We start from the raw sequence: 22,195 nt of genomic DNA on the forward strand, positions 1-22,195 counted from the left end.
TAGATCCAATTTTGTCACGCCGCCACCACCCACAACACAAACTTCCAAAAAATAAAAACTGACATTAATTTCATGCAGAAAAAAATATACATTGGGAGTGTCCACAAGTGTGCATTTCTAGAACTTTATTTTATTTGTTTACACAACAACAACAAAAAAATATCAATTTTGTATCAATTCATAATGCAGAGGAGTTTTTTTCCAGGTAATAGTACTAAATGACATGAAGTGATTATAATTAGGATGATTTTAGGTAAAGTACAACAACAGCAGAGGAGTCTTTAGCACATCTGCCTCACAGTTGAGAGGTTCCGAGTTTGAATCTGAGGCCCTCTTGTGTGGAGCCTGCATGCACCTCTGGCTTTATTACACATTCAAAAAAAAAAAAAAAAAAAAAAAAAACCCTGCATGTTAGGTTTATTAAAAGACAAATTTGAATTCACAATCTTGAGTTGTGTACGACTTTTTGGCGACCGGGGCGGGACGCGCGACGCCCAAAGTCAGCCGGGACGGCCTCCTGCTCACCCAATGACGACGAGCGCTCGAGAGAACAAAAATTAACTCCTGTAATCCGATAAAAGATTTTCTTTCGATGATGTACTGCCTAGATTTGATTCCCCCCATCCTTCCTGTCTTGCTTGGCGCCCCTTTTTCCATTCCCCCTCCCTTTAACTGGGTCCCCTTTATGCTTCTGCCCCCCTTGAGTCGCTCCCATTTGCAGGTGGGCAGCGTGAACCTTCTCCATGAGGGAAAAGCAGTCTTCCTCCCGGGGGCTGACGGGACCGGCCGCGGACGGCCCCTGTTCCGGAGGCCCGGAACGAACCGGATTTGCTTTCCTGGCCGCTTTGGGCCGGGGCGACGACGCCCCGGAGCGGGCGCGGCTCAGGGAGTCGCCGTCTTCCTTGGGGAGGAGGTTCAGGTTCAAGGATACGGGTCTCCCGGGCCTCGGGCTCAGAGGGATCGTGAGATTTTCTCCCGGAGCGCCAAGACTGAGGAAGACCTCCGGGAAAGTGCAGAACTGGTTGAAATTCCTGTGGCCCTTTAAAGCACACGAAGATGAGAAACAAAAAAAAAAAAAAAAAAAAAAAAAATCAAACAATGAAGCCGTCATTAAGGCGAATCAAAAATATTCACGCTTACCATCTGCGGCGTGAAACTCATTGACACCTTTACAGTCACCTGAAAAGAGGCAATATGTGGTCATTCGACACACGAATGGGATTCAGAACAAAAAGTCCAGTCATGCAAATATAAACTAAAAAGAAGAAGAATTCATGTTCTACTATTACTCTGATTGACTTCGTACGACGCTGTCATAGGAGTCATTTTTCATACAGAAAAAGAGCAAAACTGGAGCGGTTCACAGCTGAGTGCGAAGCGGGTGGGATGAGAATCAGCACCTCCAAATCCGAGACCGCGGTCCTCAGTCGGGAAAGGGTGACGTGCGCCTCTCCGGGTCGGGGATGAGATCCTGCCCCAAGTGCGGGAGTTCAAGTATCTTGGGGTCTTGTTCACGAGTGAGGGAAGAACGCGACAGACGGATCGGCGCAGCGTCTGCAGTGATGCGGACTTTGTATCGGTCCGTTGTGGTGAAGAGGGAGCTAAGTCTCAATTTAACAGTCGATCTACGTTCCGATCTTCACCTATGAGGATGAGCTGTGACCGAAACAAAAAGATCCCGGATACAAGCGGCCGAAATGGGTTTCCTCCGCAGGGTGTCCGGGTTCTCCCTCAGGGATGGGCTCGGTCATCCGGGATGGGCTCAGTGTCGAGCCGCTGCTCCTCCGCATTGAGAGGAGCCAGATGAGGTGGCTGGGGCAGCTGATCCGGATGCCTCCCTGGTGAGGTGTTCCGGGCACGTCCCACCGGAAAGAGACCCCGAGGATGACCCAGGACACGCTGGAGAGACCGTGTCTCTCGACTATCCTGGGAACGCCTCGGGATCCCTCCGGAAGAGCTGGGAGAAGTGGCCGGGGAAAGGGAAGTCTGGGTATCCCTGCTGAAGCTACTTCCCTCGTGAACTGACCCAGAAAAGCGGTAGAAAATTGATGGATGAAAAAAAGTATACTCTATACTGTGACGATTTTGATAATAACATGCGTTCAAATATGTTGCTTGAAGGGTTCAGAATCTGCGAAGTTAAGCGGCAGCATGTCAATGGCGTTTTGCATCGTTTGTTAGCATGAAGCTAAACAGGGGCAAAGTTTTGCGGTTGTTTAAAATACACGCGCCATTTTTTTTTGTTTGATGTTTAGTTTGACACTTGACAAAAAACCTCACCCAGGAGTGGCATTGAACACCTCCAAGCCTCGTTTTTGACAAATTGTTCACCATTTGTCAAACTCCCGCTGAAGTGAGTCGATTTGAGCTCACTGCCATCGTACACGCTCAAACTCATCTGTCAAGGCGCCACCCTCACTACTTGTGAGCATTCGATGTTTGTTACGTTTATTGCGTCTTACCTGAGCTGTGGAATCGAGCGACCTCCGGTGTGCTGTCTCGCAGTTGAAGGACGCAGCTTTCGGCAGGCCGCAGCCCGACGGCGCGCTCGCCGTTTGGGCCGGAGACGCAGGCGCTTCAACCCTACGCCTTCCAGGCGGTGTGCTTTCAGATACACTGATTTGCGGTCCGCTAACCTGGCAGAAAAGGCGAACCACGCGAGGTTAGGAGCGGAATTAATTGGCTACACGTCTCGCGTGCATAAATACGACAAATGAAATAGCGACATTTAGAGAACACACGAAAAGCATGTCGTGTAGCTCCTAATCTTGTCTTTCATATCAAAAAAGTGAGTGGAAAATATGTAGAAAGCAAAAGTTTTTCTGGACACGTGGAGAGTTATACATGAATGCAGAGATGCGCAAAGTGTGTTACCATTTACATCCTTATTATTTGATATTAGCTACAAGCATGGCCACCAAACAAACTGAACTCGTCTCAACTCACACGTAAAATACGTACCGTAAGTTTCAGCCGACAAGCCGCTACTTTTTTCACACGCTTTCAACCGTGCGGTTTATGCGGCGATGCGGCTCAATTGTGCATTTTTTTTTCTTCGCGGCCGCAAAGGGGCACTCGAGCGGTAAAGGTAAGAGTGACACCGGAATATATGTGCCGTGGAAGTGACTTTTACCGCCCATGTGAGTTAGCACTGTGCTAGCGTGTTGCTGCTGTGTTACTGGCGTGTCTCAGTGATTTTTACCGGTAAGTTTTTTTTAAGCGGACTGGCAGTGCCGCGCTAGTGTTAGCGTTAAACTCTTTCTGCGTACCGTCTTTCTTTGTAAATATCTCGTCTTTCAATGTGGGCACTTCCGGCTTTTACATAGCGGCGGCGTATGTACGTACCAAATGGTATTTCCTTTACAAATGTACTGGCTGAGGCTTACAACCAGGTGTGCTCTGCAGGCCGGGAATTACGGTAACCTTTTTTTTTTTTGAAGAAGAAGAAGAACTTTTTTTTTTTTTTTTTTAACATGGATTTGACACAAACCGGAGTTGTGGCTTTTGCACGATTCCCGTTGTGTTTTCCCTCCGTCGTCCTGCTTATCCCCGGTAGCGACGGCAGAGCGACCCTCTGGTCGTCCAGCCTGCGGCCCTGACTGCAGGCGACCATGCGGAAGAGCGCCTCCGCTTCTGGACCTGCATCAAAGACTTGGAAACCTGAGGGAAAGACAAGATAGTCGATGACCCGCCCCACACGTTGAGGCGGTTTGTTTTGCCACCTGCACGGGCTTCACCTGGGCTCGGCGTGGGTGTCGTGGGCGAGCTTCGGCTTTGCTGCAAAGTGCAGCGCTGCTCCTCCATGCGTCCTCTCTGAGCGTGAGTCATCATTTTCAGGAATTGCTCCTGCTCAGATGGAGAAATCTTGGACGAACGGCAAAACAACAACAAGAAAAACCCTGCGACCCCAAGCAATAATAAATTCCGCCCAGCCGTCCATTTTCTATACTGCTTGTCCTCATTTGGTCTTGCGGCAGTTGAATTTGAACCGATACCAGCTGAAAACCCTGGATTGGTCGCCAGCCAATCGCAGAGCACATCCAGCAGTGCCCTGATTCGCAAATTTGATGTACTGTGCGACCAAATCCTCCACCTTTTGCCACCAGGGGCCGTACAACATCCATCCCACCATTTTCTTTGCCGCTTATCCTCACGGGGGTCACGGGGAGTTCCAGAGCCTATCCCAGCTGTCAACGGGCACGAGGCGGGGTACACCCTGAAGTGGTTGCCAGCCAATCGCAGGGCACATGAAGACAGAAAAGTCGTATTCACAATCACACCTATGGGCAATTTAGAGTGTCCAATTAATGTTGCATGTTTTTGGGATGTGGGAGGAAACCGGAGTGCCCGGAGGAAACCCACACAGGCATGGGGAGAACATGCAAACTCCACACAGGCGGGGCCGGGATCGAACCCGAGTCCTCAGAACTGTGAGGCCGACGCCTTACCAGCTGACAACATAGACATACATATATAGACATCACGCACAGAGAAGAATTTGACAACAAAGTGACTCTATGAATTGCAGTAATTTTCTCGTTTTTTTGCAGAGGATAAAGAATATATGCCAGCATTATTGTATGTTGTCCAGACAAGCTGCTTCACTTTTGTTGCGTAAAGGATTATAAACGCCGCGTCATCAATGCTAGTTTCAGAATCCCATCCACGGCATTTTCGGATGAAATTTTCCGTCTCCCTGTCGCTTTTCCTCTCGCTGAGCCTCACCTGCCGTTGAGAGTCACTTCGGTCTCGGTTCAGGGAGCCGGACCTCCTGGGAGGTTTGTCGGGCGTCTCGGAAGCGGGCGAGACTTTGCGCCGGGGCGTTGGTGTGCCCAAATTTTGGAGGACGTGAGGCGCAGAACATCTCTGATCGTCAAGCCTGGAGCCCTGTTATTGGAAAACAGCAATGATGGATATTGAATATCATTTTAATTTTTCATCGTCGTTTACATTGGGCAAGGGGCCAACCAACCTGGACTTTGGAGACCATGTAACACAAATAGCTCGCGTCCGCTTGGGACGGCCGGGACGCGCCTCCATTTTGGATCCCCGGCAAAGATGGAAGCGACACTCGCTGGTCATCGAGACGATTGCCTTGGGAGTTGGCCAGCATGTTGAAGAACTTGTCAGAATCTGGGCCGGCCCCCGTCCACGAGGAGACACGCGACACGTCACGACTCGCGTTAAATGCCCTTGAATTTCCGCTAGCGAGCCGCTGACCTGCGGGCTTGTGCTGGGGTGTAGCCCGGGGGCTGACGTCGAGGACACCTCGCCGCACGTTAGACGGCGAGGGCAGCAGTTGCTTCTGCTCCGTTGGACTCGACACCTGCACGGCGGAGAATTTGTACTGGGAACTTCGTGACCACATATTTCGTCACACCCCGGTGGCTGATTTTCTTTTTCGCTAACAGTACCGTAAATCTTTTATCTTTCTGATAACTTCCTACGTTTACCCCTTACGTTTAGAAATACACACTGTACTTTCTACTCCTCACTTTGTCAAAATATGTTGTGTACTTTAATTAGCAATACTAAAACAACGTGACGTTGCCATTTTCACGGCGCCGTATCGTCGCTCGAGCATTGTGGGAGACATTGAACTGGAGAAGAATACTTACGATATCCAAAACCTGTTGTGCTGTTGGTTGTCATTGAATACCAGATGAAAAGACCAGAAAATATCGATGGATTTCGGCAATTAAACATGATGGATGGTGCGCGACCAAAATACACACACGCCTGTGTAGCAATCTTTCATTTCAGGTAGAAATTATTCTTCTCAATCTCAAACTACCAAAAAGTATTTATAATGCCAAGTTGGCATCTTTTGAGAACAATGCGTATTAAAAAAAACAAACAAAAAAAATCTGGCACAGAGGTTTACGGAGGTTAACATGTGGTCGCAATACGCTTCCGTGTATGGAGGAGCCCACTCCCTGTCCCAAATGTTTTCCCCAATCATAGTGAATGAATGCGAGTTTTTGTAAAACCAGAGGTCATTTATTTAAATATTGAACACGATCTGAAAAGATCGACAGATTCCAGCTAAGGTTAACGTGTGGCCGAACACGCTTCCGCGTTCACGAGCTGTCAAAACCGTCGCTATGTGGGATTTATTCCTGATGAGAACACATCCAGCAACGAAGTATTTGTATGCGTCCAGAGTTTTATACGCTTTCAAACCTTTCCGTGTAAATCTCGACGAGTAGATCCAATTGTCCGAGACAAGCGGAAGCGAATTAACAGTCTTATCGGCAAAAACATCGACTTCGGTATTAAATACGGGTCCGCTATGCCGAGTTTATCTAATTTTTCCACGTACCTTCGTTTATTTTCCCCTTCTAAATGTCTAACGGTATCGGACAAGACTCGAGGGGTTGTGCTATCAGACATATTTTCGTGTCGTCTCCAACCGACTTCGCATTGAGCAATGCTTAGCTTGACCGGCAATATGGCGACGTAAACAAAAGTTAAGTGAATTTATGACGCAGGTGAACGAGTTCTATATGAAGAGTTTGTTTTCAAAACGCGACATACGCGGCATTTTTTTCAGATTTACGAAACTCGCTCCAAAATTAATAATAATTTTGGCGCGAGTTTCGTAAATCTGAAAAAAAATGCCTATGTCGCGTTTTGAAAACAAACTCTTCATATATAATCCTATTGAAACAGAGCGTAAATACTTTTACTCGATTAACTTTTCATTCAGTTTTGCTCGTGAGCGTACCTTTTTCGCGGATGCCTGAGCTCGGCTCTTGGGCCGTTCCCCGTCTGAACCGGGACCGGAGGAGGCCGAGCGCGGAAGGCCGGAAGCGTCGCCTTCCTTCCGTGCCGACTCCGCACGGTGGATTTGAGGTAGTGAGCATCTCTGATCTTCCATTCTGCTCCCCTGAACGTGCATTATGCTATTATTTCATATTGAACACGTAGAGGTTATAGTTGTTAAGAAAATGTTGCTTTTCTATCCACCGATATGTGAACAAATAACCTGGACTTTGGAGACCATGTAGCACAAGTAGCTGGAATCGTCGCCGATTGACGGCTCCGCCTCCTTGGTGTCTAATCTGGGTAACGACGGCAGAGACGCTCGTTGGTCGTCCAGCCGTCGGCACTGAGTGTTGGCCAACAACTTGAAGAACGTGTCAGAATCTGGGAGGGGGGCACGCGGGGGACGCGTCACGTGTCAAAAGGCAATCTAAACATCCATCCATTTTCTTGGCCGCTTATCCTCACGAGGGTCGTGGGGAGCGCTGGAGCCCATCCCAGCTGTCAACGGGCAGAAGGTGGGGTACACCCTGAACTGGTCGCAGGGCACATCGAGACGAAAAAACCAAATCGCACTCACAATCACACCTATGGGCAATTTATAGTGTCCAATTAATGTTGCACGGGGAGAACATGCAAACTCCACACAGGCAGTTCCGGGATTGAACCCGGTACCCCAGAACTGTGAGGCCAACGCTTTCCAGCTGATCCACCATGCCGCCCCAAACTAAACATATTTTGCGCTAAAATGTTACGAAATTCAAAGTAATTACAATTAAAAGGAAAAAATGTGTGATTTTAAATTTTGAATAAGTAAGCATAAATTTGTTAGTCAGGATAATGTATTTTTTTAAATATATAGAAAACAAAAATGCTTCAATAAAATACATTTACAAGATCAACCATTGTTAATATATTATTAATCAACTTAGTATTCAAAAATTTAACTGTACATATGTGAGAATTAAAAAAATATTGATATAATTTATATGTAATATTATGTATTTATTCAAACAATAATAATGCATAAACAAGATAAAATCATGGATTGTTACTATGAAATAGATAATTGATGAGCCATCCATTGTATTTGCCGCTTATCCTCATGAGGGTCACAGGGGGTTCTGGAGCCTATCCCAGCTTTCAACGGGCAGGAGGCGGAAAAACACCCTGAACTGATTGCCGGCCAATCGCAGGGCACAACAATAAAACGATTTCTAGGATAGTAAATATTCACCTTTGTTGGGTGCATCAGTCGGGGGCTTCCTGCCAGAGAGCGTCGGGGAGCAGGGGGCACTGCGGCTGGGGTCCAAGGCGCAGCACTGCTCGTCCATGCGCCCTCGCTGGCCGCGATAGACCAGATTCATCAACTTCTGCCGTTCCTCGGCCGACTGCCAAGACATCGCAATTAATACGCGGAATGAGAGTCGGTCAAACACGGCGGGGGTCGCCCCTTGACCTCGACGGAATGGACGCGGGCTCGCTCAATGGGAATCTGCGGCCGGTTGCCCGGCAACGAGAGCAGCCTTCTGTTGACATCCGGGGTGCTCAGGGTCACTGAAATCTGAGGGGCCGAGGATGGATGACGGAGGAAATCTTTCATCTGCTGAGAAAAGGGGGGGGAGATGGGGGAGGGGGGGAATGCTGACATGGTGAGAAAACGGACGTTTTCAGGTACTTGGTACTTGGCTGCTGCCATGACAGTCGCACCTGCTGCTCAGCAGAGGAACCTTCCGCTGGCCCTCGCTCTGATGAACTCATGATGTCCAGTGTCGACTCTGATCTTCCAGCAGGGTCCTGTGGGTTTTATCAAAAATGATGGAAAAGTTTTCTTTTCTTCTTCTTTGAGTTGTGTAATTAATAAAGCGGCCTGCGGGCAACTTTCTCCCTGGAATATCTTATTGGTCACAACATTAGGGACACCTAAAGTAAATAAATAAATCTGTCTTTACAACTACAAATTAGAAATTAGAATATCAACGAAACTCCCAATCACAATTCATTTTAATATGGATAATAATTGGGAATTTTTCTTTCAAGTATATTCCCATGTGTTAAATAAATCTGCACACATCGACAGATTCTAATATTTTGGTGACCTTAAAACTCAATAAATTAGAATATCAATGAAACTCCCAATCACAATTCATTTTAATACAGATATTAATTGGGAATTTTTCTTTAAAGTATATTCCCATTCATTGAATAAATCTGTACACATTTACAATTTTTTTAGAATTAAATGATCTTTTCTACCATATTCTGATGCATAAAAATACCCCTTTATATCTTAATAATGGACAAAATATTAGAAACAGCAGTGCAGTTGAAATCCTCTCTAAAGTACAACCACAAAAATAAATCTATTGGAAAATCAATACCTCTGATTGTGTCAAAAAAAAAAAAAAAAAAAAAAGATGTAATAAAATGAACCAGGTTGAACTGAATCCCTGGTGCTCCTCAAAAAGTGTAATTTAGACATTTAGGTCTAAAAAAAAAAATAAATAAACTTGTACTGCAGAGATTATGATACTCTATTAAACTATTATGGCATTCTTATTTCTAAGTAAAATGAAGAATAAAAGTTGCGCTCACCGTCACGGCCGGACGGCGGCAAAAGTTCGCCGACATCCGGAGCGCCGTCCGAGTGATCGTGTCGCCGACGTCGCTCGCGGGAAACGCTTTTAAGTCGACTTAAGTGCCGCGTATTAACCCATCGCCATTAGGACCGCGTCCCCGTGGCCTCTTCTTAATATTGCCATCTGTAATCCGAGATGAAAACATAATCCTCGGCACGGAAAGGGATGATCCGTCTTTCTCGCGCCCCCCCCCCCCCCCCCCCCCCCCCCGCCCGTAGGTAGGTGTACGACAACCCCACCCGTCACTTGCCATTAAGAAGTCTCTCCACGGTCAACGCATTTCCCCAACGGGGCGAGGTCATGACGAAAAACGCCGTAATAATGTGAATATTCTTTCTTTTTATTACTTCTTTCATACACGACAAAGAAACACCACATTCCAGCATTATAATTAAGTCATGTGCAAGATTAGCAGATTTACCTGGACAAGGAAGCGGGGGGGGGGGGGGGGGGTTTAATTTAAGGTACATTCCAAGGATCATCCAGTGATGTCATTAACGGGGGAGACGAGGCTAGTAGTCGTTAAAATACCTTCAAATGAGCACAGGACTGATTTATCTAAAGACAAAAGTCTTCACGTTTAACTTCAAATCTAATATTGCCGTCCTGTGTACGTACGAGCCAATCAAAAGGAAGGGGCGGCTCGTCCTTCATTGTGCCCGCCCACTGTTGGGGTCCACGTGATCTTCACAATTGGGGTTAGGAACCTGGTCCAGGCTCTTGAGGTCGTCGAGGAAGCCGGTCGGAGTCAGGATGTGAGAGGAGCCTGGCGGGTGGGGGGGGGGGGACGCAGCAAAAATGGGGAAAAAAAAAAAAAAAAAGTCATTCACTAATTATTTCATTTTAATTTGAACACATTACAATAAAGCCTCGGTTCTCGAACGCCCCCGTTTTTGAACGAAAATTTCGAGATTTTTTTGCTTCCGTTTTCGGACCAAGATCGATACTTGAATAACCCCGACAAAACCCGGAAATAACGTATTGCACGTGGCCAGACCAGCTGACACGACCCGGAAAATTACATCATGTGAGTAGCGCAAACGGTGCACTTTTAGGTTCTCGGCCTCTGTACACAGACGTGTCCCGGCAGTGACTGTTGTTTTTCTTCTTCTCGAGGACCACCGTATTATCCCCAATCATGGCTCCAAAGAAGGCAAGTTGCTTGTTTAAAGTTCTTCTGCACTTTTTGTTAATTTCCCAAAAAAAAAAAAGTGTCCAAGGCTGGGGGCCAAGTCGCGATAGATACGGCAATGCACTCCCAGCCTAGCGTACTCCATTACTAAAACAAACATTTTAAGCAAAAAATAAATATATTTCTTAAATTATTGTATTATATAAAGTATTTTAACAATACATGTATTTCTACTATGCAGTTTATAATCAGGAAAAGCTAAAAAAAAAAATGCTTTAAAAAGCCAAATTTCTTCAGTTTAGAACGGATTATTTCTTTTTCCATTCATTGTAATGGGGAACATCGATTTGGTTTTCAAACAAATCACTTCTTGAACCGTTTTCTGGAACGGAGAGCAGTCGAGAACCAAGGCATCACTGTATACACGTCGAAAAACACACGAACAAAAGATAGTTACATACAAACCAACATCCACATATCTTTAACCCAACGAGATGTGAACTCTCTATACTTATACGCATACATAACTACATTTTAACAACACTATGGATGTGCTGATACCGACAAGGTGATGATATCGTTAAGTATCGGTATCACCTGTACTCCTAAAATAAAAAAAATACTACACATTTCTTGCGCATTTTGATTTTAGAAGTTGGGCTGAAATAAAAACGCTCACCAATCAGCACTTCCCACTTCCCGGCATACGCTCGGGTGACTTCGTAGGCCGAGCGCATCTCCGAGTGGGTCAGCCCGCCAATGACGAAGACGATGAGCCTGGGTCCGGTGTGATACTCGGTCGGAGGTCTGTTGTTGTGCCAGTGGCCCAGACGAGCGCTGCTGGAATGGGAGTCCAAATGAGACCCCGCGGAGGCCCGAAATCGTCTACGACACACTTTTCAACGGCCCGAGTCCTTTTCATGACTGCTCAAATTTATTTTCAGCACGGGAAGGACGCCGGCATTGTGCATCACGCAGATTATGAGTAGTGCAACCCGCCTGGGCCGCAAAACGCTACGGAGACGGGAAGTCCCTGAAGGATTAAAGTATTTGACGCAAAACTGGCTTTTCACCTTTTAAAATTTCCACTCACTCGAGTTTTTTTTTTTTTCCCCCCACCAAATGAGCGCCACTAGGACTTAGTTACAGGGATAAAAGCTTTTATCGGACAAAAATAATCCGTCTGTGACCCCCCCCAGTTCTGTTTGTTTAAACACAGGTGGCTGCATTATGTCGTCTCCTAAGAATGTTCTAAAAATGGACAAGTGGAAAATGTCGGCCTCGCGGTTTCGAGGATTTTGGTTTGAACGTCGTCTACGGCCTTCCTGTATAAGCTTTGTTCTGTTTTTCTATTGCATCTATTTTTTTTTTTTTTTTTTTTTACAAATTGGTTTACTGCTGGGTGGCGCAGCTGGAAAGCGTTGGCCTCACAGTTCTGAGGCCACGGGTTCAATCCCGGACCCGCCTGTGTGGAGTTTGCATGTTCTCCCCGTGCCTGCATTGGTTTCCTCCGGGTAATCCGGTTTCCTCCCACGTCCCAAAAACATGCAACATTAATTGGACACTCTAAATTGGGATAGGCTCCAGCACTCCCTGCGACGTTCGTGAGGATAAGCGGCAAAGAAAATGGATGGATGGTTTACTGCTGCACACAACTTCAATGTTTTGGACCTTATTGGCATGTTGGACTAGTGTTTAGCACATCTGCCTCAGATTTTCAAGGCTCAAACCTTCCTGTGTGGAGTCTTCATGTTCTCCCTCGCGTTTACGTGAATTTTCTGCGGGTACTCCCACATTCCAAGGAGATGAACAATGGGTGAGTTGAAAACTCAAAATTGACCATAGGTGTTGGTCCACAGCAGGGGTGTCAAACTCGGCTTTGTCGCGGGACACATTGTAGTTCCATTATGACTGAAACCACAAAAATCTTTAATCAATTTAATTGACTCATCATATTTACGCATAAAGTGGCTCAAATAGTTTTGGAATCAGAAATCAAGAGTAATGGGTTTTTCAACTATTTTTGATGTTTGGGAACACAAAAATGCTCGCAATATCTCAACGTCATCATTTATGATATGTGACAGTTTGAAATTTTGGTGCATATTATAACAAAAATCATGGAAGTTGATACACATGATTTGCCTTCGCGGGCCACATAAAATCATGCAAGAGGCCACATCTGGCCCCCGGGCTGTGAGTTTGACACCTGTGGTCTACAGCACAGGTGACAAACTCAAGGCCCAGGGGGCCAGATCTGGCCCGCCACATGATTTCATGTGGCCCGCAAAGCCAAATCTAGAGTGTTAATTTATGTGATTCTTGTAAAAATCTGTACCAAAATTTCAAATTGCAATGTATCCTAAATGATACAGTTGAGCTATTACAAGCATTTTTGTGTTACCAAACGGGAATAGTTGGAAAAACACATTACCCTTGAATTCTGATTCCAAAATTAGTTCATAAATTGATGATGTAAATATGAGGATTTGGTTAAATGTTTTTTTTTCCACAGTCGGCCCTTTGAGGGAAACCGGAACAACAATGTGGCCCGTGAGAAAAATGAGTTTGACACCCCTGGTCTACAGCATATTTTGGGGGGTAATTATTTTGGGACCCACCTGACAGCTGTTTGAGTGGTACTAATGGGGGCGGGGTCCGATATGAAGGGCCAGTGGCGCTTGTCCACCTTGTCTTCTATGATGTTCTGGGACACAAGACTCAATTGAGATTGCACATCGGGGGGATAAAAATGAAAGATATTGATTGGAAAAAAAAAAAAAAGCCTCATACCTCCATGATGTCCTTGAGGATGGGCGTCCATCTGGAGAGCTGATACGTGCTGTCGGCACGTTGTTTGCGATCTGGCAGCGTTGTACCGGCATTGACGCCCTAAAACACAAAAATCGGTGCAAGTTGCAATTCTCAGTTCGTGGGCTGGGAGTGGCGACAACGGCCAAAAGAAACGGATCTATTTGGTTCAAGGGACAATTTCCCCATGAGGGCCCACGATGTTCAAAGTAATCTCTTGTTCCAACACCACGAAACAAACCGTATTTAACCAAAGTAGAACGATTGCAAAATATGGCCGGATGGAGTCAATGATTATTTGACACTTCGTCTTACTGCGACAACATACTGGGATATGTGAAATATCAGTCAAAAAGAAGGCATTATGTGAGGTCAATCCCGAAAACATGCAACATGGACACTCTAAATTGCCCGTAGGTGTGATTGTGAGTGGGGCTGTTTGTCTCAAAGTGCCCTGCGATTGGCTGGCGACCAGTTCAGGAATGGATTATTAACAATGGTTTATCTGTTAGTTAAAGATTTTTTTTTTTTTTTTTTTAAATCTTATCTTTGGCTGGGGGATTTTTCATTCAAACCAAGAGTAGTTTGTGGGTTTATTACACTTTTATTAACGGTGTCGAAATAAAATACCCCAGCGATGATGTTACAGCCGAGACTCTGGAAGTTCGTGATGATGTTCTTGTCGGCGGTCACGTTGGCGTGCTGGATCAATTTGTCCAAGTTCTCTTCCCCGATGCCTGCAACCAATCGCAGAATCGCTCGAGGTCGTGAGAAAAAGGAACACGCGCAGCGGTTGATTTTGGAGTCGGCAAGGGGGAGGAAGCGGATACCTTTTTTCTTGTGGAATATGAAGAGCAAGATGATGCGGATCTTGTTGTAGGCAGAAACTTCGTTGTCGAGCAGCACGGGCACGATGCTCTTCATGGCGTCTTTTAGAGGCTCCCCCTCTGCGTTTACGCCCATCACGAGGTCCTGTAGGGGGAGAGTGAGAAGGAACGTGACATCGACTCTTCATTTCACAACTTAACCAGTAGGTTTCACTTACATGAAATGTTGAAAATATTATAAATGTCAACAAGTATTCATTTTTAATATCACAAATTTTCACAAAAATGGAATTGATGAAGAAAAAAACATCCTTCACTGCATGCTCACCCAGTTTACGTGGATATTTTAAAAGCTAACTAAAGCCGTCAATGGGAGCGAACGTGTTTTAAAACCAATGGCTAGTTACCGTTAAAGTGCCACTGTCATGAAATGCATGATTTTTAGCACGTTATTAATGGAAGAAAAAAAAAAAGGCAACCGGAATGGATCCATACGTTTTTTTTTCACCACACAACATGATTTTGTCATACTGTATATGGCTTTTTGTAACTCCCGCCATGAAAATCATCTCGAGGGATTTGTTTACGAGAAGAAGCAGGAAGTGACCTTAGTAGCAGCTTGTATGTTTCTACTAGTTTTACCTGATGGAAGGTAGCTCTTTATTCCTTCGTGTTAGCCAAAATGCCGGCTCGTTGCATTGCTGGATATTGTTTGAACACGCGGGAGGATGGATTTACCCTTCATACTTGTCAAAAAGACCCAGTTTGTTGTGAAAAATGGATTGCATAGGACGAGAGCTTCGCGGGTTCCAAATGACAGGTAGGTGTGTATGCAGCTACCAAAAAAAAAATAATAATAGTTTGGAGGGGTGGGGTGTGGCGACGTAATCCTCTCAGAATATAACAAAATACCCGCGCACATAAATCGGGTGCTAAATGTGTCGATGTACCCGTCGGCACTGAGCACAGCTTCGGACGAGCTGGCTCCTACATACTGTCTGGGAGTCTGTTGTTAGTTAGAAGTGATCCGCATATCATCTAAATATGGCACGAAACAATAGGGCAATAATGCCCCGTTCACTTCACTCGATTGTGAGATGTTCTATTCTTTGAAATGAGCTTCCGTTTCCCATAGTAGGTGGCACAGCGTGTTTTCAATGGCGAATGTCCCGGCGTGACGTAATGGGCAGACGATGCAGGCAATATGGCTACCACTTCGATGTCGAATGAGACTTCCGCAACTTTGCGCATGGATGACGCGCTGTCCGCTCATATTTATTTTTTGCACAGACATTGAAGTATTTTTATTGTATTTTATATTGTATTTATCATTACAATATCTATTTTATAATGTTTACAGGCATGACACTTGACCTTTAAATACCACACGCGCGCACACACGTTGCTATCAACAAAACGGAGGTCACTCAATGCGCAAAATGGGACAAAGACATTTTTCCGCCGGACGTTCCGCGTAACAAACTTAGCAGAGTTCGACTTCAGCTCATATAAATACAGACGCTTTGTTTTCAAAACACAGATATACACACACACACACACACACACGCACACACAAGTCCCGAGAAGTTTAATGGTCCGGTTGGGAATCGAAGGCTTCTTTCCTGTGCTGGGCGGCTCAACAGTCCATTATCCTACTTCTATTTATGTCAACTCCAGATGTGCTCTCCGACCAGATGTGGTAAAGCATGACCTTTGCAGATGTGTTTACAAAATAAAATAAATATATAAAAATGTAATAAAATGTACTGTGGCGGCAGTACGTGTTGATACTTTCACAAAACACTGACCTGTTCCACTTCACAGAGCTTATCGAGGGAGGCCTTGAATGTCTTCATACAAGCGTCGGCCAGATGCAAATGAGTGGAGTACTAAAAAGAAAAACAAAAACAGCAGTAAGAAAATATTTTTTAAAGAGAAAACCTCCTATTGTGGAATGTTACAAGCACAAAATCAATGTCAAAATCCCCAAACGATCTTAAGACGCAAAATCATTCAATATTTGTTTAAAAGCACATGAAGGAACACATGTAGCATTTGCTGAACATGTACTTGTTTAACTTTACGACATCACATCATAACATTACGTTAATGATCACCACATTACGCTGTTATTCTTTTTGAATTATTTATATATATTTTGGGGGAAAAATCCCTTGTAAACTTTTTTTTTTTTGTTAGTTTGGCGGCCTACAGGGCGCACCTGGTTATAAGCCTCACCCAATACATTTGTAAAGGAAATACCATTTGGTACAGACAGGGTACAGCTGTGTAAAAAGCATTGAAACACGAGATATTTACAAAGAAAGACGGTACGCAGAGAGTTTAACGCTAGCGCAGCGCTAACAGAGCCGGACCGGTAAAAGTCACTTCCTCGGCACATATATTCCACCGTTCTCACTCTTACCTTTCCTGCTCGAGTGCCCCCTTACGGCCGTTTGAAAAAATGCACAAATTAACCGCATCAAACATAAACCGCAGGGTTGAAAGCGCGTGAAAAAAATGTGGCTTGTAGGCCGTAAATTACGGTATTAATGTAGACATAATGTTAAGACAACACTTAATCAGTTTTCTGAATGCGTTTTAAGATTCGACAGCCATCGCGCTTACCATGCTCAGCTCCTTCTGGTACTGTGGCATCTTCTTTAACATCTGGGAGAGATCTTTAATGTTGGCCTAAAGTACAACAACAACAATGCTGATTTCGCCAAACAGGAGCAGAAAAAGAGTGTTTTGCATCCAGAATTATTACAAAAGTATAGAAAGTCATTTACATTATCAGTGCACATCCTTTTGCTCTCACAAAAGGTGTTGAGCAGCTCGGTCACCTTCCTACAAAAAAAAAAAAAAAAAAAAAAAACTTAAGGAAGTCATGTGAAAAAGGCAGTTGGATACATCTTGAGGTGAGCTAAGCACCGCCATACTCACGTGGAGACGTCAGCGATGTGCAAGTGCCGGAGTTGAACCCAGAGCTCGTCGTCTTCATCCAGCAAGACTTCTCTCTCCTTGGAATTCCCAATGCCGGTCGTCTGATAACTAAACAAGACAAAAGTTACACGTCAGACAAGAACACCGCCGAGGAAAAAGGAAACGAGCGGCATTCCCGAGCAGGGTGTCCACCTACGTGTAGATGTCTTTTTGGATATCCAGCAAATCGTAGGCCATCGCCTGGAATGTCAACTCGTGGAGGAGCGGCGAGATGGGATCGAACCCGCGGTCGACGATTAGGAGTTGGGAGCGACCCTTGTTTACCCCCTGAAATCAGGTAAAAAACATTATATATACACTAGTTTGAAGACTGATTTTTATTTAACCATGCAAGCCACATCGGATGGATTTCCATGTGTGCGACTGTGTGGGGAGGTTATATTTTCACACTCATGCAGGACTATGTGGTACAGGGGGGCCTTGGTTTACAACTGTACTAACATCACAGTATTTTTTATTTTGACATTACAAAAGGTAATAAATTTGAGGCATTGCGAGGATACTGTATTGTAATATTACCAATCTACATGTATTGCTTCACCATTTGTGGTTAAATATCCACTGCACGAAGGGTTAAAGCTAAGCAACACTATTGCCATTCATTAGCCTGACGAATGCATTTTGCTTTGTTTGTTAGCTATGAGCTAAATGGACTTACCGAAAGCAAAGCTATGCATTTGTTTTATATACACAACAAGTAACTATCTTTCTTTTATGTTGAGTTTGACAATTACTTCTACCAGGAGTGGCAAATAAACACCTTGAAACTTCTTTTTTTTTTTTTTTTTTTTGGAGAATCTGCCAAACTGCTGCTTTTGTGAGTTTGCTGCGGACAAACAGCGCTTGTTTCACATTTCTGAAGCTAATCCTGGAACCTATATACTGTAATCTCCGGCCTATAAACCACGACTTTTTTCACACGCTTTCAACCCTGCGGCTTATACGGTGATGCGGCTAATCTGTGCATTTTTTCCAACTGCTGCAAGGGGGCACTCGGGCGGAAAAAGGAAGAGTGAGACTGGTGGAATATATGTGCCGAGGAAGTCAATTTTACCGGTATGTTTTTTTTTTTAACCTGCCCTGTTAGCGCTGCACTAGCGTGTTGCTGCTACGTTACTGCCGTGTCTCAGTGATTTTTACTGGCATGTTTTTTTAACAGGTCCATTTAGCACCGCGCTAGCGTGTTGCTGCTGTGTTACTTCCGCGTCTCAGTGATTTAGGTATGTTGGGTTTTTTTAACCGCCCCTTAGTGCTGTGCTATTGTGTTGCTACTGTGTAGCTGCCGTGGCTGTTTTATTTTATTTTTTTTAACAATATGTTTTGTTTTGTTTTTTTACCAGCCCTGTTCATGCTACCGTGTTGTTGCTACGTTAAGCTAAGGTATTAAAACTTTGAAAACTCTTTCTGTGTTCCATCTTTCTTTGTAAATATCTCGTGTTTCAATGTGGGCAGTTGCGGCTTATGTATGTACCAAATGGTATTTCCTTTACAAATGCAGGCTTATAATCAGGTGCGCTCTGTAGGCCGGAAATTACAGTATTTACAACAGGAAATTTTTTTCTCATACAAATATATACTGTAATTATGACCTAACTGCATACCTTAGTGGTAGAATTTTGCACGTACAAATGTGGCTTTGTAGCACGACCCCCTGCATCCTTTCTCCTCTCATGCAAACAACTGGACATTCTCAAGGTAACACCAAAAAAATGAACGCAGAAAAATAATACATGCCTGATAAGACTCATCCAACAGCAAAGAAAGGTGAGCTAAGAGAAAGAGGAAAGAAAAAAAGAAGAAAGTGGAAGTGAAGAAATGGAAAAATAGACACCCACAACCTGTAGAGGTGAAAATCTGCATCATCCCAGTGCATGTTTAGATTATTGTATGGGAAAAAGCTGCTAGAGTAGAATAAAAGGAGAAGAATAATTCACTTCTAAATAACATGCACCCAAAAAAAAAAAAAAAAAAAAAAGCATGTAGTGGTAATAATGCACTCAAACCTCTCCCATGCTCGGGTTGTCTGCTTTGTGGGCGTTGAGGCGCTGGTAAACTTCTTCGGCCAATTTGGCGTTCCTTTCTGGGCCGCTAGGGGAGACACGAACGCAATGAAATTAGCGGAATGTATTCAGCTCGCGTGCAAGATGCGAGGCAGGCGCATACTTGCGGTATCGGATGGCGGGGTACTCTTTGAGCGTGTCGCACAAGGTGGCGATCTGCTCGGCGAGACTCTCGATCATTTTGTCCCTGGCGTCTTTATTGGCCTTGGGGCTGTAGAAGGAGTGGAAGGAGGATGGATAGTCCAAGGAAAACACCTGAAGGGGGCGCGGGGAAGAAAATGACACTTGATTGGGTGCACTTGCATAGCGGTAGAGTTGCTTTCCCCAAAAACAAAATAAATAATGCACACACTATTTTCAAACAGTGTTCCACCATTAATACAACATATAACCAGTACGCCTCTAACAGTTTTTTTTCCTCCATCTTTTCAAATGGGGAAGTAAAAATAAACAACTGAGATAATGCGGTTGCACAACTGTGCACACCCACTTAAAACTGGAATGTGGCTGTGCTCAGAATTAACCAATCAGATCCAAAGTCATGTTAAATGGGAGTTAGCACACAGTTGTTGTTTTAGGCTTTTTTCTGACATGTTTTTTTTCTTTCAAGGATTAAGCCTGACAGTTTTGCACAATTTTAAACAGTTCATAAACGGTTTCAGCTGAGATAAAACATCCCCAAAGCACCATACCTCTGCCCACTACCACGTTTCACTGACTGTATGGTGTCCTTTTAGTGATGGACAGTACCATGAGCTGTACCGCTTATCCTCAAACGTAGGACTATTAACCACATTAAAAGCAGGGGCATTCAGTATTTATAAAGTCCTCAGAAACTCTCAAGTTAGGTTTTATCTGTTTAGACTTCCGCTGCAGGCCAAAGCAAGTGTTCCGCCCTCACCCCAACCATAAAAACAACATTTAGAATGAAGTGAATTTATATTTATAAACGCCCACCTGAGACTCACACGGCAGGAAAGCGACGTTAATCTCTTTCAACGTCTTGACGGCCTTGGAGACTCTGGATCTAGCAATTTCATTGAACAAATTATCCGGGCATGCTGTTGGAATAAAAAAAATAATAATAATAAAGGACACAAAATTACTCGAGTCAATATTTTCATTGTTTTACAACACACCAACACAGTGTCTTACTGTCGGTGAAGAAGATGTGAGCGGCTTTGTAGGTAAAAGCGGTGTCCTTAAAGTCGTTTATGAGAGCTCGAACTGACTGCAAGTCAAAGGAGACACAGAAATTATTCCACACAATCGACCAAATTATTATTGGGTGACTCATCAATTATTATGCCCATCCCTGGTATTAAACTTGAAAAGGCGACGGCAGACCTTTTCCACTGGTGTGATCAAGTATATGGCCTCCAGACACGTGATGGGTTCCCTGCTTTTATAAAGGTCCTCCACAACTGAAAGCATGAGAGACCAAAACGAGCTCCCGTTAAAATCATCACAAAATGAAACCTTCGGTGTGAAATCCAATTTTGAGAAGCATTAATTCATCCCCGACGACAAGAATTGTGTCAAACACGGCCGTGTAAGTATGTTCATCATTGTGCTCAGCAGGATACAAAGCAGCACTTGACACTGAACACTTACTTGTGACCCCCTCTGCCAAGATGTCTGACATCTTGCAACAAGATGACAAAATGCGCATGCTCATGTGGTCCACGATAAGTACCTGAAGACATTTATTTGACAACCAAATTAATAAATGCAAGTTAGAGCAAAGGTTTTTTTTTAAACTATGTTTGGCCCATGTTTACCTTCCACTCGCCATCCTTCCTTACACTCTTGATTACACCGTTTAGAATTTCTGTAGAGAAACAGATTATATATTGTTGCAGAATAGTGTTTTCTTTTTGTACCAACTTCAAACTCAACTGCATTGGAGAGTTACTGCACATCGTGAGAACAATAAGAAAACCTTACTCATCAGATTGTTTGAGACTTTATTGTCTTATGTTTTAAGTTGAGTGCAAGTAAATCTGTAAAATGATGAAGTCATCTTAAATTACCATTACACTGCGTTTTATCATTAAATCAGGATGCACCTTTAAATATTGCTTTAATACTCCAATAACTAGGATACTTGATCCCACCGAGTGTACGATATGCAAAAGATTCATTTTCATAGTAAAAACAATAACACCGTCATATATTTTGAAATTCATGACTCAAAATGACAGCATTTATTTTTAGTTGCTGAGTAAATGATGACAAATACCATTTAAATATATGACACAAAAATTAAACGAAGCAAAATCTGTAAGAGGGATATTTGTTAAAACTTGCTCCATTTTCAAATTTTTGTTTTTTTTACGTATCAATCGGAAAGAAAACTCGGCTAACTTCCCCATTACGTAAGCTAGCTGCCATTAGCCTTGAACTTCCCAGTCAGCTTGAAGTTACTCTCACTCTAAACTAACGAAATTACATATGAAGATGTAATTGAGAAAATCCACAAAGTCAATATTTGCTGCTCGTTGTAAATTACGTCGTTCGGGTGACACCGTTTGAATTCGGTATTTTGATTTGAGAGGTAAGCCCGGAAACAGCATCGAAGAACCAACTTCTCGTACGTCACGTTCACCTTAACAACTCGATTACATTGCAGAAATTTGGAAATGGAATCAAAACCCTACAGCAGAACACGCATTCAAATAGTTCTAAACGCAAATATGTGTCACTTACTTTCTCCCACTATTGTTTTTAGCCCGATCGGTGCCATCTTAACTTAGGTCGGGTGACTTGTTGGTCACTTCCTTGTTGTTAAATTCCACCCAAACGGTCTTCATTTCCTGGGAAACAGTGCCCCCTAAAGTGTGGTGGCGACATGACACGTCGTGAGGTTTTGTTTCTTTTCATCGTTTTCAATAAGAGTTGACATCATTTTGCACATTTACTCGTATAAGCAACACGGAAAATGAATGATAAATG

The 22,195-nt window shown here is 44.0% G+C and overlaps 2 protein-coding genes across 5 annotated transcripts; both read right to left on the bottom strand.

Moving 5' to 3' along the window:
• Positions 1 to 139: 139 nt before the first annotated feature.
• Positions 140 to 9,499, bottom strand: LOC133514175 (uncharacterized). 3 transcript variants are annotated; one of them, XM_061845618.1, is made up of 14 exons: positions 9,361 to 9,499; positions 8,476 to 8,562; positions 8,225 to 8,368; positions 8,003 to 8,156; positions 6,989 to 7,149; positions 6,728 to 6,889; positions 5,221 to 5,326; positions 4,973 to 5,094; positions 4,726 to 4,887; positions 3,738 to 3,864; positions 3,491 to 3,660; positions 2,463 to 2,636; positions 1,141 to 1,179; positions 140 to 1,039 (listed from the first exon to the last, which is right to left on the bottom strand). In XM_061845618.1, exons 1-14 carry the CDS (start codon positions 9,394 to 9,396, stop codon positions 605 to 607), a joined length of 2,079 nt encoding a protein of 692 aa, XP_061701602.1. In that variant the 5' UTR covers positions 9,397 to 9,499; the 3' UTR covers positions 140 to 604. The 3 variants fall into 3 exon arrangements, with proteins under 3 accessions (XP_061701602.1, XP_061701600.1, XP_061701601.1); XM_061845616.1 differs by having other exon boundaries at positions 141 to 1,039; positions 4,973 to 5,133; XM_061845617.1 differs by having other exon boundaries at positions 141 to 1,039; positions 3,738 to 3,846; positions 4,973 to 5,133; positions 9,361 to 9,497.
• A 270-nt stretch (positions 9,500 to 9,769) lies between these two features.
• On the bottom strand, positions 9,770 to 22,098 carry stxbp2 (syntaxin binding protein 2). Of its 2 annotated transcripts, none has more exons than XM_061845623.1 (19): positions 21,950 to 22,098; positions 21,022 to 21,071; positions 20,855 to 20,936; positions 20,588 to 20,664; positions 20,396 to 20,471; positions 20,198 to 20,301; positions 19,344 to 19,495; positions 19,184 to 19,268; positions 17,317 to 17,447; positions 17,121 to 17,228; positions 16,967 to 17,024; positions 16,803 to 16,868; positions 15,983 to 16,063; positions 14,178 to 14,319; positions 13,978 to 14,084; positions 13,330 to 13,428; positions 13,158 to 13,243; positions 11,216 to 11,373; positions 9,770 to 10,170 (listed from the first exon to the last, which is right to left on the bottom strand). In XM_061845623.1, the coding sequence occupies exons 1-19, from the start codon at positions 21,984 to 21,986 to the stop codon at positions 10,055 to 10,057; spliced, it is 1,815 nt and encodes a 604-aa protein (XP_061701607.1). In that variant the 5' UTR covers positions 21,987 to 22,098; the 3' UTR covers positions 9,770 to 10,054. The 2 variants fall into 2 exon arrangements, with proteins under 2 accessions (XP_061701607.1, XP_061701606.1); XM_061845622.1 differs by having other exon boundaries at positions 9,771 to 10,170; positions 11,216 to 11,376; positions 21,950 to 22,097.
• Between the last annotated feature and the right edge of the window lie 97 nt (positions 22,099 to 22,195).

This window comes from Syngnathoides biaculeatus, chromosome 16 (assembly GCF_019802595.1).
Source record: "Syngnathoides biaculeatus isolate LvHL_M chromosome 16, ASM1980259v1, whole genome shotgun sequence".
Taxonomy (NCBI): Eukaryota; Metazoa; Chordata; class Actinopteri; order Syngnathiformes; family Syngnathidae; genus Syngnathoides; species Syngnathoides biaculeatus.